At 38.5% G+C, this 13,796-nt stretch overlaps 1 protein-coding gene across 5 annotated transcripts in view; it reads left to right on the forward strand.

Annotated features, from left to right (window-relative positions):
* Nucleotides 1–871: 871 nt before the first annotated feature.
* The window catches only part of RBFOX2 (RNA binding protein, fox-1 homolog (C. elegans) 2), a 197,094-nt gene continuing 184,169 nt past the window's right edge, over nt 872–13,796 (forward strand). For 2 of the 5 annotated variants that reach the window (XM_014530831.1, XM_014530827.1), the window contains exon 1: nt 877–958. In XM_014530831.1, coding sequence (XP_014386317.1) covers nt 917–958 — 42 coding nt within the window. In that variant the 5' untranslated portion in view covers nt 877–916. Of the gene's footprint in view, nt 959–13,796 lie in introns of all 5 variants that reach the window. The other 3 variants (XM_014530819.1, XM_014530820.1, XM_014530832.1) reach the window with 3 other exon arrangements.

Below are 13,796 nucleotides of genomic sequence, written 5' to 3' on the forward strand. Positions count from 1 at the left end.
GATTATTAATTTCTGTTAATATACACAGGAATTTCACTCCTAATGATGTCAGTTTATTTATTCAATCCCTTTAGCTCAGGGACTTAAACTACTTTACATTAATTTGTCAGTACTTCTTATACTGAGTGGCAGCTGCTTTTTAGATGAGGTATGTGAGAAGTTGCTTTTATTACATAGCAGGTCAGTCCCTGGGATGGAAAATTGGTCCCAGGATTGTGGTTCTAGGTGTAGAGTGTTTGGTCACTGAAGATGCTGTCTTTATACCTCACTTACTTCCCCTTTGCCTCCTCCTTTTTTTCCTCTGGTGGAAGAAATAGTATCAAGCAAATAGCAAGAGAATCTGGTCTTTTAAGGGTTAGAGACTGCTGTGCCTTTAGGCATAGAGTTCCCAGTCCGTAGCTTGGGAGGGAAAGAAGCAGCAGAAGATTGATGCTTAGCACAGGAAATGTTTTTTGACTGGTGCATACTTTTATTTTTGTTCTCTTTTTTTCTCTCTTGTTGGGAGGAGAGGTGGTTGTGAGAATTTCTTGTGTGCCAGCCCTCTATGGGGGTAATACAGCTGTTTTAACACTCAGCAAATATTGCCACTTGCTTTTGGGTTGGGGGCCAGAGAGGAGGAGGTGAAGCAGCCACTTTGGGGTGGGATTGAGAGGAGGATGGAATGTAAGGCGGAGCACATTTCTCTGTTTTCATAGTCATAGGACTCTGAATCCCAGGTAGCTAAATTTAGCTCAGGTTCCTGTTGAAAGCATCATTTTTGGGGGCGGGTGGTAGTGGGGAAACGGAAAACCTTTTTGTGTATCCTGTTTTATGAAGCCAATAGGGAAGCAGGAGGAGGTGAGGTTGCCATGGAGATGGTAGCTGTGTGCAAGGGGAGAGCAGCAGGGTTTAGAATTCCAGGAAGGAAGAGAGAGTGATGTCATCAGATTCCATGGACCAGCCCAGGAACCCCTGTGAGGTTGGTGGGGAGTTGGGTGTGCATGGGGGGTGGTGGAGTGGGAGTTTGTGCAGGGGAATTTGTGGCTTCAGTAAGGTGTGGAGAGTCCAGTTCCAGCAGAGGTTGGTTGTGTGGAATTGTGCTGATCTGCATTAATGCCTGCTTTTTAAAAATCTGTAAATCATTCTGAATTTGCAGAATGCTTTCTTTGTTGTAAAAGGACGCATTCATTTAACAAAAGAGCTAATCTAGATGTAGAATATGATATCTTTTTATAGTTATTCTCCCTGTAGTATTTGTGTGTGCCTTTATCCCGTGTAAGTGAGGGTATTTGTGCATACATTTTGGATATATAGTTGCCTTTGTGTGATGCCTTTTATGGTGCTGCATGCAGTTAAATGCTTCATTAACACCTGATTAACATATTTATTTTTCTATGGATGGATGTGTATAAATGAAATAGACTTTTTATTAGAAAAACCTGAAAGAAAATCAAAGCATTTCCTTTTGCGGCAGAAAGGAAAGCTGCATGCTTCAAGACAGTCATTCTGAACATATGCATGTGTGTTCGTACTGATCGTGAAGGGCAGATATAGTTCTTTTAGAGGGACTGAGAGGCTAAATTTCTTTTTAAACTTACGTAACAGTTCTGTGCACCAAAATGAGTACTGTCCTTCAGAATAGTCACTTTGACTCTGGCGATGCAGCCATTGCGCAAAACATAAAGACTTCTCACTGGAATCAGCTTCCGAGATGAGTGATGAGGGAAACATTTTCAGTACCCAGCACTGAAGTGTGTGTGTGTGTGTGTGTGTGTGTGTGTGTGTGTGTGTGTGTATTTATTTCAGAGAGGAAGGGAGAGGGAGAGAGAGCTAGAAACATCAATGATGAGAGAGAATTATTGATGTCTGCCTCCTACACACCCCTCACTGGGGACCAAGCCCATGACTTGGGCATATGCCCTGACTGGGAATCGAACCATGACCTCCTGGGCTCATAGGTTGATGTTCAACCACTGAGCCCCACTGGCTGTGAAGCACTGAGTTTTTTATTTAAAAATACCTAACTTGATCAGACACTAGGTTTCTCTGAATTGGGTTTTCCTGATTTTGGGTTGTCAAAAATCAAATCGGTGCTCAAAGATGAGCTTTTATCCCAGTTAAAGATATCTAAAGTCATAGGTTTAGGTTCTGAAGGCATTTTTATTTTCAGATCAAGAGCTCATAGATCATTTAGTTCAGCAGTGGCAGTGTTTGGAATGATGACAGCATCTGAGGAATAAGAACATAGCCTTCCCAGGCGACATCTTCTGAGGTGACCCATTTGGATGTGTTTGTTCGAGAGTGTCTGTTAAAATCAGTGACATTACCATTGGATAAGGTGGGAAGCAGAATTATGTGGTGTGCCTGGGAGCACAGACACATTGGAATCAGAGTGGCTCAAGTCTGGACCCCTGTTCTGCTACTCCCTGACTGACCTTGGACAAGTAACTGGCCTTTGGTGTGTTGGCTTCCTCATTTGTAAAATAGGAATGAAGGTGCTGTAAGTACCAGCTATATAGTGTGGTGTGAGGGGACGTAGGTTAATGTGGGAAGCACTTACACATTTGGTATGCTTTCAGTCAGTGCTTACTTGGTTATTGTCGTTAATAATTACACATTTCTTTGAATTACAGAATTATGAGGTAGAAGGTCCCAGACACCACTGAATGTCCTAGAAGGAGGGGCTCAGGAATCTATAGTTTTTAAATGATTCCTGGATGATTCCGATGACCAGCCAGGTTTGGGAAACACTGAGTATAATCTATGTTGAGTATGGCCCAAGTACTGGAAGCTTCCTCATCTCCTGTGCAGAATCTTAGGTGCTGCCCCAAACCCACTGAATCAGAATCTGCATTTTAAACAAGATACCCTACAAGTGACTTGTATGCATGTTAAAATGTAGGAGACACTGCTTTTCTTCTGGCAGTGGAGTAAGTGGGCAATAACTACAGGCTAAAGATGAATTATCTCTCAATTGTTCCCATGGTGGAAGGGAAACAGTCTGGCCAAGCCAGTGTATAGATGAGCATATACTTACTTACCTTCCCTATTGCTTGGCCTAGGGCAAAATGCTTCTGTGGACTAAGTCACTGTGTACCTTGGAATTGAAAGAGCAGAGCTAAAATTGTGTCTCTAGCTTGATGACTTACTAGCTTGATTCAGTCATTTCACCTCTCTGAGTCTGTCTTCTTACCTGACAATGGAAGTAATACCTAGACCATGAAATAATGTGTATCTAGCACATTGCAGTCCTTGCATATGTAGTGCCTTCCCCTTCTTCCTCCCTGCAACCTTTAAATGAGGATCTGTATAGTAGTACTCTCCCCTCCGAAAGGGCCGCCATCCTTGCCTCTTGTCCTTCTCCCAGCTATCTTGAGCATCTAATTGGACTACAGAGAACCACATATATAGTTTTCTTAGCCATATTTTTCTACAAAGTGCCTTTTACTTATGGAGACTACTATCCAAGAAGGCTGGAAGGAGAATATAGGAGTTGAATAGTTGAGCTGGTACAGGAATCAAGGTATGATGAGATCTGATGGAAGCGGCTGTGTTTTGAATTCATAATAGTTAACCATATGTTTAAGACAATTAAGTTTGTGTTTTTAAAAAACTGGTATTTTGAAAAAGAAAAAAAAAAAGAACCATAAATTCAGATAGTTTTTTTTTAAAGTCTTTTAGACTAATTCCAAGCAAGGATTAGCATAGCGTTATCAGAAAATCATTGAATTGTTTAGTAATTAGCATTATTTTTTTTCTGACCAGGCAATTAATACAGTAAAAACAAGTTCAGGGACTTGCCGTGGAGACATCAGAAGTAGATGGCAGAGAGTTTAGTTCAGAGGATTTCAGTTATAGCCAGTCGGGCATTGGAAGTAACAGCAGGAGCAGCAGCAAATAGAAAGGTCCATTTTCACTCAGTTGGACAAATCTTAGGGGACTGAGGGATAAGACAGGACTGTGAACTCAAAGTATAGAATGATAATTGTTATAATCGCTTTCTTCTTTAGGATGGGTACATGCTTAGGTGCTTTGTATATATCATGCCTATCTTACTTAACATTCCTGCAGGGTACAACATAATCACATGTTTTACAGATCAAAAAAGTTGAGTATCTTGCCCTAAGTCACTCTGCTAATAAGCAATAGAGCTTGTTTGACATCATGTTGAATAGCAGTGTGAGTGATGAGACTGTATAAATTGAAACAGGTAAAATACGCCAGTTAAAATAAATTTACATTGTCTATATTGACATTTTTGGTGAAGTGTTAATTTAAACTAAGACTGATATTCAACATGTTAGCCTATCTCAGAGGGATTTTTTGAACATTGCAGAATTCCCTTTTTGGGATATATATTTCCTTTATATTCTGAGGCTAGTATCTCTTTTTAAATGCCAAAGCTTGTCTGAAGTTCAGTGAAACACCAGTTTGAATTGAATATCACAAGATAAAATTAACTTGGCATATTTAGTTATAATAATCATTCACATAATCATGTCAGTTATTTTATTCAGATCTAAATGCAGATAATCATCAATGATTATACAAAGTGAATTTTGTATTCTTGGATAGCTTTCTAAGTTATAGTTGGAAGAACCCCAAACTTGCAGTTACACTTGGTTTCCATGCCCCTTTTTGTTATTTACTGCCTAAGAGACCTTGGACATGTCACTTAACTTCAGCAAGTCTGACCCTGAGTTTCTCTTATCAGTCAAAAAGGAATAACAGTGTTATCTATTTAGCAGGATTGTTATGAATAGGAGGATGTGTTTGACACCCAGTTCTGCTCCTCACTGGCTCTATAAATATGAGAAAGACATTTAAAACCTTGTGCTCCTTTGGTTTTCTTATCTGTAATGTGTGAGTGTGGGGAAGGTGAGGAGAATGCAGTTAAAGGAGCTGGATTAGAATTAGATGACGTATGTGGTCCCCTCAAAATCTGTGATCCTATAATTGTTGGATCTGCCTATGGTTTATATGTGGTGAAGTGTTTTGTATGAATAAGGCATTACTTATTATCATTATTCTTCAATAGTGCCATTCCATTAAGGAACAGGAACTGTAAAAGTCACTTTATCTCACTTAATCCTTGTAACAACCCAAGGAGGCAGGAGGTCCTCTCATTTAGAAGGTGAAGAATTTGAGGCTCAGAGATGAAGTAACATTCCGTGATCATGGAGCTAGTAAGTGTCAAGGACATATCTCAGGTCAGTGTGCTACCAATGACTATACTTCCCCTCCGTACCTCATTATGCATGGAATTATTCATGACATGTCAAAATTAGGAAGTTTTTGTGGGCTTAGTATGCCACAGACAGTTGCTTCTTAGGCTCATTATATACTAACTAGAGGCCCGATGCACAAAATTTGTGCAAGGGGCTTGGCCCTCGCAGCTGCGGAGGCTTGCCTCGGCCCTCACAGCCCTGGCTTTGTCCAGAAGGTCGTCTGGCTGTCCGATCTAATTAGCATATTATGCTTTTATTATTATAGATGAGGAAATGCAATACAGATGTTTTTTTGAGAACCTGTGATATAAATAGTATCATTGGGAGAATATACAAAGATGCATAAGATGTAGTTTGAGAACTTGTGACCTCTTTGGAAATAGGAAATGTAGGCATATACATAATATATTTAGAATTAGGCTGTAGTGGAATAAACTCAAGTACTCAGTAAGTGCTATAGTAGTTTTAAGAAGGGAGTAATTGCTAGAGGCTAGGGGAGTGTTTTGCAAGCTTTTATGACCCATGAGAAGAAATCCACTTTATTTGACAGCCTAATATATAGTTAAATATTTATCTGTATATATGTGACTAAAATGCGTTTCATGAAATAATTCTCTTACTAAATGCAAGATATTTGATTATTTATTTAAAATAATTCTGTTGTAGTCCAGTACAATATAATACAGTGATTCTTAAAGTGGACCCCTCAAGGTACCCAAGACACTTTTAGGGGTTCTTTAAGGTCAAAACCATTTTTATAAACACTAAGATATTATTTGCCTTTCCTAGTGTGTTGGCTTTTGCACTGAGGTTGCATAAGCAGTGATGGGTAAAACTGCTGAAACCCTTGCATGAATCAAGACAGTGGCACTAAATTGTACTAATAGTCATTATATTGTTCACCACTACATACTTGCAGTAAAAAAAGAAAAAGATCCAGTTTCACTTAAGAATGTTGTTGAAGCAGTAAAAATGACTAGTATTATTAAATCTTTACTCTGATTACTCATCTTTTTAATATTCTGTGTGACAAAATTGGAAATACACATAAGGTATTTCTGCATACTAATGGTTATCTCAAGGAAAAACACTTGTGATTATTTGTTTCCAGCTGAGCTAGCCTCTCTTCTCAGGGAATACCATTTTTACTTGAAAAACAAACTTAGAGTATGGTTATTCAGACTTGGGTATTTGGCAGGCATTTTATTAAAAATGAATGACGTGAGCCTGTCACTTCAAGGAAAACAATGATAGTATTTGTTTCCAGTAATAAAATTTGAGCTTTCAAGCAAAATTAGAATTTTGGAAAACTTATGTTCTGGACAGTGGGCTTGACAACTCCAATATGAAAAGGCTTTTCTGATGAGATTGATTGTGATTTATGTGATTACTCACCCCACCCCGTTATATAATGAAATGTGTCAAAATTTAGAAGATCATAATAACTTAGTGAGCCAGTATTTTATAAATGAACAATGTTTACTGTAACATAATCATGATAGGTAAAAATTCCTTCAAAATGCAAGACATACCAATAGATTTAACATAACAGGGCATATAGAAAATTCATTGATATGGTTTCAGATGTCACATTGCAACTAAAAGTGACAGGTAAGAAACTGTCACTTTTAAAGTTTTGGTGTAGTGTTAAGGAATATTACCCATAGACACTTGAAAGGACTATTAAAATACTCTTTCCTTTTCTAAATATATTTGTGGAAGGCCATATTTTCTTTATTTATTTCAACCAAAATAACATCACAACAGATTGAATGCAGAAGCTGACAGGAGAATCTAGTCATCTTTTATTAAGTAGGATATGAAAGATATTTGTAAAAATATCAGACAATAAACTATTTTTAAAATTTGGTTTTCATTATATAAATTATAGTTAATTTTCATAAAATATTTTTGTTAGCAAATGGTTTATTATTGGTTTGTTAAAATGAATAAATAAATATTTTTAAAAATTACTCAGTTTCAGATAGGCAAATAATACTTATAACCCTCATAAGCAAAAGTTTTTGGGAATCTTTAATAATTTTTAATGTGTAAGGTGATTCTAAGACCAAAACATTTGAGAACTACTCTAATCTTTTAAAAATAGCAGTTGAGACCTCTTAAATAAGTCATGAAGAGAAGAACTAATAACTATTTGTCTGTTTCTACCATAGTACCAGACACACGAAAAGTCCCTCAGTAAATGTTTGTTGAAGGCACAAATAAATGGGGTGAAAAAGGTAATAATGACCAAGTGAGGCCTGATTTAGAATGTTTGCAACTTGGTCATCTGAGCAATGGAAGGCCATTAGAAATGGGAGTGATAGGAATGTTGTTTTATGAAATTAACCCTGGCTCTGGTAAGAAAATTGTGAAGAGGTGAATGGATGCTGCTGAACCAGCTAAGAAACTATTATTACAGTAATTTAGGCTCTGGGTGACACAGAACTGGATTAGGGTGAATACGTTTGCCATAGATAATGAAAGACATGTATCTGAGGATCAGTTACAAAAACATAATAATGCCCATACTATCGAACATGTTTTGTGTACATCTGATATTCTGAATACTGTGCTAAGAGAGCTTTATGTGTATTATCTCATTTACTCTTTATATCATCCTTGAGGCGGTACTGTTATTGTCTCCATCTTTTTGATAGTTAAAAACAACAACATGTAAATTGTTGAAAAATTAGAAAATACAGATAGGGAAAATAAAAAAATATGTATATCCAAACTCAACACCAGGACTAGACATTTTGGGATATAGTTCCTTAAAAAACAAAATGGTATGTTTATGTGCTATATATGCCTGAGTATGAGGAAACCCTGAATATAAGGCTTTATGCAGGTTTATTTTTTCCATTGAAAGGATGGGCCAACTTGAAATATATAAATTTTTAGGGATGTTTATGAAATAGGCAAATGTCTTTAAAATATTGATTTTATTATTTATACATGCATATTCAAAGCCACACACAAAATTATATAATAATTTAGAATCATGTTTTCTTCTATGGTTTAGGAAGAACTGCATCTCATCTGTATTATTGTTTAGAACCACTTTGAGTCTTCAGTTTTCCAGGGTATATACCGAGATACACACTTTTTTGGAATATATATCTATTGCAGATATATTTATTTCAAGCTACAAGTACCAATTCAGATGACATCAAGAAGGTTTACTAGTAGTTTTCTTCAGTTACATCATAGGGTATACTGCATTGCTTTAAAATTTTTTTTATTGAGATGAAACTTATGTAACATAAAAATCAAACTTTTAAAAGTGAACAATTTGATGGTATTTAGTATATTTACAGTGTTGTACAGCCACCACCCCTATCTAATTCCAAACATTTTGTCGCCCCAAAAAGAGCCACTCATACATTTTAAGCACTCACTCTCCCTTCCCCCTTTCATCAAGCCCCTGACTACCCCCAATTTGCTTTCTGTCTCTGTGAATTTACCTGTTTTGAATATATATAAAGGGAATCATTCAATATGTGATCTTTTGTATCTGGCTTCTTTCACTTAGCATAATGTTTATCTGTTGTAGCATATAACAGTACATTGTTATTGCGGTGTTTTTTTTAATAGCTGAATAATATTTCTTTGTATGTATATACTACAGTTTATCAGTTTATTTGTTGATATTTGTGTTGTTTCCATCTTTTAGCTGTTGTGCATAATGCTGCTATGAACATGTGTGTACATTTGTTCATAGCAGCACTATGTATTTGAGTACCTGTTTTTAATTCTTTTGGGAATATACCTAGGAGTGGAATTCCTAGGCCATATGGTAGCTTTATATTTAACTTTGAGGAGCTGACGAGCTGTGTCTGTAGCAGCTGCATCATTTTATATTCCCACCAGCAATGTACAAGGGCTTGTCAATTTATTTTTAATGAGGAACACAATAAGATGGGGAAAGTAAAGAGAAAATAATGTGTGGCCTTTGAGTTTATTAGAGCTTTGTAGCTCAGCTTTTGCCTGATGGACTTATTAAATATTTAGCATCACTTCAGCACTAAGAATGAAATTTAGCTCAGGGAGATGTATCTAATCTATTTTAAGTGGTGAACAGACTAAAGTGAAGATCAGAAATGAAAGAAGGGAAATTTAAATTGACTGTCCAATTCCTTGAGGGCAAAGGCCCTATTTGTCCTTGTGTCCTCCTCATTTAATAAAATGCTTGGCATGTCATTGGTTGTGTTGAGGTTGCTCAAGACTCCCCTAGGTCCAGTGATTCCATAGGATTTATGGAATTCATACTAATGGCTATGATTCGTCTATGGCCATACCACCCTGAACGCGCCCGATCTCGTCTAATGGCTATGATTTGTACTAGTGAATGGATATAAAGTAAAATCAGAAGGAGAAAATGTGTTTGGGGTGATGTCCCGAAGAAATTGTGGTCAAGCTTCCAAGAGCTCTCTCCTAGTGGAGTCACATAGGATGTGCTTCCTTCCTTCAGCAGTGAGTTGTGACAGTTGTTGTCTACCAGGGAAGCCATTAGAGACAGTGCTGAGATTTTTCTTTGTTGGGGGTGGGTGGGAAGGGCTGTTCACAGAGCCACCCTCTACCTTAGCTCTCACCAAAATTCCAGACTCCCAGAAAGAAAGCAGGTGTTCAGCACAAACCATATTGTTTGCACAATTTAGCCACAGTGAGCCACTCTTACCATTTCTGGGAATAGAACTATCCCGAAATCTAAGTTTTACAAGGTCAGCCTTGCAAACTGCCCTTTCTAAGGATAGCAGTCAGGCCTGCTGTGTTCATTCTTTCCCTGTACATAGATGTTTATTTAATTCCTTAAAAATAAATGCCATAGCAGAGAATCAGCAGGGACTTGTGTCAGACAGACCTGGATTTGTATTACTGTAGACAAATTGCACAGTTTTCTTACTAAACAGAGATATGCCACAGAGTTTTAGTGAGAATGCAAAGTGATAATGTATAGAAAACACTAAGTATAATATACGTCCTGTATATAGTAAGTGGCTGTTAAGGTCTTGTTTCAGCTCACCTGTATCTGTCTGGGTTCAGTCAGGAGAGAGACTGACTACAAGTAATTTGGACCCAGAATGTAATATAAATAATTACTTACTACAACAGAAGATTGAAGTAATGAGGGATTGGCTTGTAAGAAGTAAAGAGAACTCTAAAGAGTAGTACATGTAATATAATAGAATATATAATATAATGTAACATAATAATGTGGTTTATTATGCTAAAATACCAATATTATAATTAGTATGTAATTATTGCCCCAGGATTGAGATAAAGCACTCAAAAGAAGAGCCATCTCCTCTGTTTCCCATCCTCTGCACTTGGGGCTGAAATCTAGACCTTGTTGGAGAGGGCATGTTGAGTAGCAGAGAAGTGAGTCCCTGTGATACCAGACCTAAAGAACTTGTTGGAAATCTGCCCTTTTTATTTGCCAGAAATCTATCCTCTAGGGCAGCGGTTCTCAACCTGTGGGTCGCAACCCCTTTGGGGGTCGAACGACCCTTTCACAGGGGTCGCCTAAGACCATCGGAAAACACATATGTAATTACATATTGTTTTTGTGATTCATCACTATGCTTTAATTTATGTTCAATTTGTAACAATGAAATTGGGGGTCACCACAACATGAGGAACTGTTTAAAGGGTCACGTCATTAGGAAGGTTGAGAACCACTGTTCTAGGGAACTGGGGAACAGCCCAAACAGGATAACTAGGGGAAACTGCCTGCTGGGTGCTGCTGGCTGCTATGCATCGCAGGAGCCGGGAAGGAGGAGACTGCTGTAAAAGCTCACTGAGACCAGAAAGCAAAACCCCTTTCTACTAAAATGTTTTTCCTGTGCTCTCTGCTGACGAAGCTTGACATCAGGGCTGCTGTCAAAAGAAAAATATTGAAAGGGCCCAGATTCATTTTCACAGAACAGGCAGGCAAAAAGGGTGAATTCAGAGCTGAATAAATAGAATGGATATTTAATCTAGATGCTTAGAAACCAGGAAGAAGGTGGCAAATAGAGATATAAGAAATTTCAAATATAAGTAAGACATGTGCAAAAAATAAATGAAGTTGGACCCTTCACCATATATAAAATCAATTCAGAATGGATCAAAGGCCTAGACATAAAAGCGAAAACTATAAAATTCTTAGAAGAAAACATAGGGGTAAAACATGACTTTGAATTTGGTAATAGATTCTTGGATATGATGCCAAAAGCACACATAATAAAAGAAAAAAGAGGTAAATTAGACTTTATGAAAATTAAAGACTTTGTGCATGAAAGAATATTACCAACAGAGTGAAAAGGTAGCCCACGTATGGGAGAACATATTTACAAATCATTGCAAATTATATATCTGATAAGGGCTTAATATTTAAAATATAAAAAGGATTCCTACAACTCAGCAATAATAAACAGCTCATTTAAAAAATGGGTATAGGACTTGAATAGACATTTCTCCAGAGACGATATACAAATGGCCAATAAATACATGAAATGATGCTCAATATCAGTAATCATAGAGGAACTGCAAATCAAGACCACAATGAGAAAACACTTCACATGCATGAGAATGGCTATGGTATAAAAAAATAAAAAAAAGAACAAACAAAAAAACAAAATGACAAGTGTTGGCGAGGATGTGGAGATATTGGAACCCTGTGCATTGCTGGTGGGAATGTAAAATGGTCCAACTGCATTGGAAAAGGATGTGGTGATTCCTCAAAGTATTAAATCTAGGTTTACCAGTGATCCAGTAATTCTGCTTTTAGGTATATGCCCAAAGGAGTTAAAAGCAGGGATTCCAATAGGTATTTCTACACCCATCTTCATAGCAGTATTATTTACAACTAGAGGCCCGGTGCACCAATTTGTGCACAGGTGGGGTCCGGCCATCCTGCCCCAATGGGGGCCAATCAGACCGGGCCAGTGGGGGGGAGGGGACATGAGAGGTTGGCTGGCTGGCCCCGCCCCCAATTAGGAGGGGTGATCATAGGCTGGGCTGGCCGGGGCGGGAGGGCCGTGGGGGCTGATTGGGGCCCCAATCAGGGCCCTGTTTGGGCCAGTTGGCCTCTGCAGTGCATGTCATATCGACTGGTCATCCTGGTCGCTTGGTTTTTATATATATAGATAGCCAAATCGTAGAAGCAACTCAAGTGTCCATGAACAGATGAATGGATAAAATAATGTGGTGCATACATAAAATGGAATATTATTATTCAGCCTTAAAAAGAAGGACATTTTGACTTATGCTAAATGTGGATGAACCATGAAGGCATGATAAGTGAAATAAGCCAGTCATAAAAGGACAGGTATTGTATGATTCCACTTATATGAGATTCCTAGAGTAGCCAAATTAATAGAGACAGAGTTGAATGGTGGTTGCCACAGGCTTGGGGGAGGGTATACTGGGGAGTTAAATGCTTATGGCGTTCCAGTTGGAGAAGCGTTTGGAGATGAATGGTGGTGATGGTTGCACAATAATGTGAATGTACTTAATGCTACAGAATTGTACACTTTAAAAATGGTTGATGTGGTAAATTTTATTATCACAATTTTTTTTAAAAAAGGAAACTTTTGAAGAATATTTGCAATATGATCTCAAACCTTAGTATTGGGTTATATTGAAGGAGAGTTTTATTCATTATTTATATTCTTCAAAATATAATTTTGTTATGATTGAATTTTAATTAAAAAATAAGTAAGAACAGAATAGATTTGTAAAGGAAATTTAAAGAACTGAGAGTGTTAGCCAATAGGAATTGATCCAGCAGAATGGACTGCTTACCTGTTTGAGGTATCTATATCACAAAAGGCAAAAAGTTGCTTTGGTCACCTTAGAGCAGTGATTCTCAACCTTGGCTGCACATTAGAATCACCTGGGAATCTTTTTTAAAATCCTGATTTCTGGGCCTCATCCTCCGGAAATTCTGTTTCTTTGTGACTAATGTTGTGGCCCCACCCCATAACAAAGAAACAGAATTTCTGGAGGGAATCTTTTTAAAATCCTGATTTCTGGGCCTCATCCTCCGGAAATTCTGTTTCTTTGTTACTAATGTTGTGGCCTCACCCCCTAACAAAGAAACAGAATTTCCGGAGGATGAGGCCCAGAAATCAGGATTTTAAAAAGATTCCCAGGTGATTCAACATACCCTGGAGCCAACCTCCCTCTGTCCCTCCCTAGCCAGCTGCACCTGGGGCTGCCCTGGGGCTTGAAGGGCATCTGTGAAGTGAGCAGGGTCCCTCCAGCAGGTGGGGTTCCTCAGCCTGGCCTGTGGGGATCGGGCTGAAACCGCCAGTCCGACATCCCCCAAGGGGTCCCGGAGTGCCAGAGGCACTCTGCAAAGTTGCTGTCGCCCGGCAGCTCCTGTGTTGAGTGTCTGCCCCCTGTGCGTCATAGTTACTGGCTGGTTGGCTGGTCAGCTGGTCGCTTAATCTTTTATATATACTAGAGGCCCAGTGCACGAATTCATGCATTGGTGGGCCCACCTCGATAGGGGCTGATTGGGCTGGGCTGGCCGGGGGGAGGGGATGTGGGAGGTTGGCTGGCTGGCCCCGCCCTCGAACGGGGTGGGGGCCAATTGGGGTG

The sequence above is a fragment of the Myotis brandtii genome, unplaced genomic scaffold, assembly GCF_000412655.1.
Source record: "Myotis brandtii unplaced genomic scaffold, ASM41265v1 scaffold78, whole genome shotgun sequence".
NCBI classification, from domain to species: Eukaryota; Metazoa; Chordata; class Mammalia; order Chiroptera; family Vespertilionidae; genus Myotis; species Myotis brandtii.